Consider the following 6,000-nt stretch of genomic DNA (forward strand, 5'->3'; position numbering starts at 1 on the left):
GAAAGACCAAATCGAACCCAAAACAAACAATTGTGCTAAAGTGGCCTGGGTGCGAGTTTCCAGCTGCCGCCGTTGCCGCCTCCTCCTCCTCCTCCTGCAAAGTTTATTTAAGTTGCTCCGAGTTTTTTTTCTTCTTTTTTCTTTGGGCTGTTTCCAATCTTAGACTGCAGCTTCAGGCAGCAACAGGCCAGCCAGGAGATATTTTGCAGAGTTGGATTTTATTTTATTTTTATTTTACCTTATTTTATTTTATATTTTATTATTATTTTATTTTATTTTATTATTTTATTTTATTTTATTTTTAATTATTATTATTATCTTTTATCTTTTATTTTATTATTTTTATTCTAGTGTATTTTATTTTATTTTATTTTATTTATTTTATTTATTATTATTTTATTTTCTCTTTTATTATTTTTATTCTAGTGTATTTTATTTTATTTTAATTTAGTTTTCATTTTATCTTATTTTAATTTTAATTTTTTATTTTATTTTTATTTCATTTTAGTTTTGATTTTATCTTTATTTTTATTTATTTATTTTATTATTATTTTTATTCTAGTGTATTTTATTTTAATTCTATTATTTTATTTTATTCTTTTATCTTTTATTTTATTATTTTTATTCTAGTGTATTTTATTTTATTTATTTTTTATTTTATTTATTATTATTATTTTATTTTCTCTTTTATTATTTTTATTCTAGTGTATTTTATTTTATTTTAATTTAGTTTTCATTTTATCTTATTTTAATTTTAATTTTTTATTTTATTTTTATTTCATTTTAGTTTTGATTTTATCTTTATTTTTATTTATTTATTTTATTTATTATTATTTTTATTTTATATTTTATTTTATTTTTATTCTATTTATTTTATTTTAGTTTTGATTTTGTTTGTTTTTATTTTATTTTATTTTATTTTTTGTTCTTTTTTTATTTTGTATTGGATTTTGATTTTTATCATTTCATTTCCGTTTCCATTTTACCTTGTTTATTTTTATTTTATTATTTATTATGCGTTACTCTTATTGCTTTGTTTTATTGTACTTTATTTTATTTTATGATCTTATTTATTATGCTCTGGTTTTGTTTGGTTATTTTGGGCCCAGTCTGTGGCCTCCCGCACCGTCGTAAGTCAAGGACAGTTTGCGTAGAGTAGAGAGTTCGCACAACCCCGTCTCATCCTCACCGGTGGGGCGAATCCGGCGTGGAGACGCCACGAAATGTCACACCACATTTTTCTCCTTTGTGTGGCTGACACGTGGGGAATCCGTGGCCATGGCAGCCGCTGGGAAAGCAGGGCGAAGGTGGACCCCAGTGCGGTTGCCGTGCGTTGATCCGGAATGTTTGCCTTCTTTATTGTCAGGCGGAAAGTTCTCTTGGCGAAGGAAACCCAGATTCCCTGGGAAAATTCGGAAAAAATTCTTCGGGCAGCCAAGGGAACGCCAACGCCGAGGGGCTAGAACGGCGGGGTTCGTGTGACCTTTTGTGGGGGATTTATTTTGTGCCTTCACAACACCGGCAAAGCCAGCATTGCTCCTTGTCGGCCATTTAGGGCGAGGGTCCCCAACCTGTGGGCCGTGGCCTGGTACCGGTCCGTGGCCTCTTGGCCACCAGGCTGCGACGATAGCTGGCACTGGTGCCGCCGTGCAGGGGCTAGCGGCATGTTTGCGCGGCCACCAGTGCCACCGTTGTGCGTGCGCCCCTTTTGCGCATGCGTGCACGTGTGTGTGTGTGCGCGCGCGCACGTGCGCACGTACATTTCCTTGCTCCTCCCTTTCCCTCCGGGCCAGAACAGGTGGTCCTTGACTTACGGCCACAACCGAAGCGCGGAATTTACGTTGCAAAGGGAGAAATTGGCTAAGTGAAATGGTGCCCCATTTTACGACCTTTCTCGCCACCGTGGTTAAGCGAATCGTGCAGTCGTTAAGTTAGGAACCCGGGCGTGAAGTGAACCCGGCTTCCCCCGTTGACTTTGCTTGTCGGACGGTCGCAAAAGGGGGAATCACGTGACCCCCCCGGGGACTCTGCGACCGTCATAAACGTGAGTCGGTTACCCAGCGTCTGAATGCAAATCGTGGGACCCTGGGGATGCTGCGATGGTCGTAAGTCTGTAAAAGGCCCCTAAGTCGCTTTTTTTAGTGCCGCTATAACTTCAAACGGTCCCTAAATGAACGGCTGTAAATAGAGGACTATCTGTATTGACAGGTTGGTGCAAAGAATAACGTCACTTTCACCCATAATAATAGAATTCCTTGGTTTGGCTTTGCCTGTTATACTGGTGGTCCTCGGCTTACGACCACATTCCTTGAGTGACTGTTCCAAGACAACAGAAAGGAAACGAGTGACTTATGACCGTTTTTCATACAACCGTCACAGCGTCCGTTGTAGGGTCACACAATCATAATTCGGGCAATTGGCAATTGACTCGCATTTATGATGGTCGCGGTGTCCCTGTGGGGGTTTTTCCCGCGATCCCCTTTTGCGACCTTCTGACAAGCAAAGTCAATGGGGGAAGCCGGATTCGCTTAACGACCGTGTGACTCATTTAACAACTGCAGGGATTCGCTTAACAACTGTGGCAACGAAGGTCGTAAAATGGGGCAAACATCCCTTAATAATTGTCTTTGCTTAGCAAGGGAAATTTTGGGGGGGTCAGTTGTGGACGGACTTTGGGGACGACCTGCGTACACACGGCCATCTCATTAACTTGGGTTTGTGATTGACTGGGATTGCGGGACCGGCGGTGGGCGGTTGCGTTGGAACGAAGCTCATCCCATGTGATGTGACATCACGGTGCCGATGAGGGAATTGGGGTTGGGCTCCCAGGATGTGCAGGCCATTGTTGGGCCTTCTGTGGGATGCAGAGGGTGGCTGTGGATGAGCATCTTCGGAGTCTCTTCACAGTCTATATGGCAGGAGAAAACTGTTCTGGTGGGGGGGGTCCTTGGTGCTCTCTGAGCTGGGTGTTTTTCTTGCAGACGTTTCATGATCCAACTAGGTAACATCATCTAGAAGGGAGTAGGGTTTGTGGAGAGGAGGAGGAGGAGGAGGAGGAGGAGGAGGAGGAGGAGGAGGAGGAGGAGGAGGAGGATGATTGTGGGGTCCTTGGTGCTCTCTGAGCTGGGTGTTTTTCTTGCAGACATTTCATGACCCAACTAGGTAACATCATCTAGAAGGGAGTAGGGTTTGTGGAGAGGAGTTGGAGGAGGAGGAGGAGGAGGAGGAGGAGGAGGAGGACTGTGGGGTCCTTGGTGTTCTCTGACTGGGTGGTTTTCTTGCAGACATTGCATTACCCAACTAGTAGCACCATCAGTGCTAGAAGGGTGTGGGGTTAGGGAGGAGGAGGAGGAGGAGGAGGAGGAGGAGGAGGAGGAGGAGGAGGAGGAGGAGGAGGACTGTGGGGTCCTTGGTGCTCTCTGAGCTGGGTGGTTTTCTTGCAGACATTTCATGACCCAACTAGGTAACATCATCTAGAAGGGAGTAGGGTTTGTGGAGAGGAGTTGGAGGAGGAGGAGGAGGAGGAGGAGGAGGAGGACTGTGGGGTCCTTGGTGCTCTCTGAGCTGGGTGGTTTTCTTGCAGAGATTGCATGACCCAACTAAGTAATATCATCAGTGCTAGAAGAGAGGAGGATTTGCAAAGTGGAGCTAAAGAGGAAGGTGGGGAGGACTGTGGGGTATTTCGTGCTGTCTGAGCTCGTTTTTTTTTCTTGCAGATGTTTCATTACCTAACTAGGTAACATCATCTGTGCTAGAAGGGAGAGGGTTTTTATCTCTGTTTGTATGCAAATAGCTGCTGTGTCAGTGTTAGCATGAATATTCTTGGGGGATATTTTGTTAGGCTGTTGTTTATGTTCGATTGTTTATCTGAGTCGGTGGGCAGTTGCTCGGTTGGGGTTATCCTTTCCTTCTTGACTGTTGATCTAATTTTGGTGTTCCTCTCCGCTTATCTGCGTGCTGATTGCTGGCAAGGAAACGTTTTGGTCCTTTTGTTTCCTTTCCAGCGCTTTGATCATCCTCTCCCTGGAACGGCGGGTAAACGTTGTTCATCTCTACGTGCCTGTTGATGGCCAATTTGTCTGACTGCTTCGAGGAATTCTCTCGCAGTGTTTGTTGAACTTGGCTTGGTCTAGGATGCTCACAGCTTCCCAGTCGAAACTATGGTGAAGTCTGTCCGTGGTTTGTGCAATTAAGCAGTTGTCGGCATGTATCTGACTGCTAGTTGCTGTTCACGGATGCAGAGAGCATCCGTGAACAGCATGAACACCAACTGGCATACGTAAACACCGATCGTTGTCTTCGTCCTAATTAAACCCTGCATCAAAAGTCTCCCTTTGCAGAATCTGGGAGAAAAACGCGGCAGTTGCAAATAAAATCATCCGTATCCTTTTTTTAAAAAATCTCATTTTCCAGAGATCTATTTCTGCTAAATGCCTCTAGCAAAAAGCTGGGTGCAGGTTAGTCCTCGACATATGACCACAATGGAGCCCAAAGCGTTTTTGCCACTAGGTGAGACACTTGCTAAGTGAAATTTTGCCCCATTTTACGACTGTTCTCGCCATGGTCATTAAGTGAATCACTGCAGTTGATATGTTGGGAACACAGTTGTTAAGTGAATCTGGCTTCCCCCATTGACTTGCTCGTCAGAAAGGGGCAAAATGGGGATCACGTGACACACACACACACACACACCGGGACGCTGTGACCGTCATAAATGGGAACCAGTTGCTGAGCATCCCAGTGTAAATCCCGTGCACCACGGGGATGCTGCAACGGCTGTAAGTATGAAAAAGGGTCGTAAATCTCTTTTTTAAAGTGATGTTGTAACTTTGAACGATCACTAAATGAACTGTGGTTAAGTCGAGGACTAGCTGTATTTTGGAGTCAGTCATTACTGAAGGCAGGACAAGAAGCAGCGGATGGAAACGAATCAAGGAGAGAAGCAACCTGGAACTAAGGAGAAATTTCCTGACACAGAACAATTAACCAGTGGAACCACCTGCCACCAGAAGTGGTGAATGCACCAACACTGGAAGTTTTTAAGAAGAGACTGGCCAACCACTTGTCTGAAATGGTATAGGGTTTCCTGCCTGAGCAGGGGGTTGGGCTAGATGACCTCCAAGGTCCCTTCCAACAACAACTACTACTTCTTCTTCTTCTTCTTCTTCTTCTTCTTCTTCTTCTTCTTCTTCTTCTTCTTCTTCTTCTTCTTCTTCTTCTTCTTCTTCTTCTTCTTCTTCTTCTTCTTCTTCTTCTTCTTCTTCTTCTTCTTCTTCTTCTTCTTCTTCTATCCTATCCCATCCCATCCCATCCCATCCCATCCCATCCCATCCCATCCCATCCCATCCCATCCCATCCCATTCCATCCCATCCCATCCCATCCCATCCCATCCCATCCCATCCCATCCCATCCCATCCCATTCCATTCCATTCCATTCCATTCCATTCCATTCCATTCCATTCCATTCCATTCCATTCCATTCTATTCTATTCTATTCTATTCTATTCTATTCTATTCTATTCTATTCTATTCTATTCTATTCTATTCTATTCTATTCTATTCTATTCTATTCTATTCTATTCTTTTTCTATATTCCATTCCATTCTACTCTACTCTACTCTAATTTGTGCCAAGCCACAGAGCTGTACTTACAATTTTAATCTTTCTCTCTCTCTCTCTCTCTCTCTCTTTTTAAAATGCAGGCTCCGTCCCCTGATCGTGGAGAGGTTGCAGTGACGGTGGAGGGCAAGGAACTTGTTCTGGTCCTGGAAAGAAACCAGTAAGTGTTCTTGTGAACATCTGTCAGACGTTGTTTATTGTTGAATTGCACTACTAGCTCAATTTTCAATTTTCGATCGGCTGATCGATTTTACATTAAGAATCAAATTAATTTGAACGGACCGTCCAATGCTGGGCCCAGAGTTGTAGCCCTACCGAGGTTGACTGCACCTGACTGTGGAGGTTCTTCTTTAGCCGAGGACAGCCAAATTCCATCCAGA

The 6,000-nt window shown here is 43.4% G+C and overlaps 1 protein-coding gene across 1 annotated transcript in view; it reads left to right on the forward strand.

Moving 5' to 3' along the window:
• ADAM33 (ADAM metallopeptidase domain 33) overlaps positions 1-6,000 on the forward strand; it is a gene marked incomplete at its 5' end in the record, with an annotated part of 71,587 nt that overhangs the window by 15,101 nt on the left and 50,486 nt on the right. The window contains one exon of the mRNA XM_081333319.1: positions 5,704-5,780. Within this exon, the coding sequence (XP_081189445.1) occupies positions 5,704-5,780 (77 nt within the window). The remainder of the gene's footprint in view (positions 1-5,703; positions 5,781-6,000) is intronic.

The sequence above is a fragment of the Vipera berus genome (assembly GCF_964194415.1).
Source record: "Vipera berus genome assembly, chromosome: 7".
Classification (NCBI taxonomy): Eukaryota; Metazoa; Chordata; class Lepidosauria; order Squamata; family Viperidae; genus Vipera; species Vipera berus.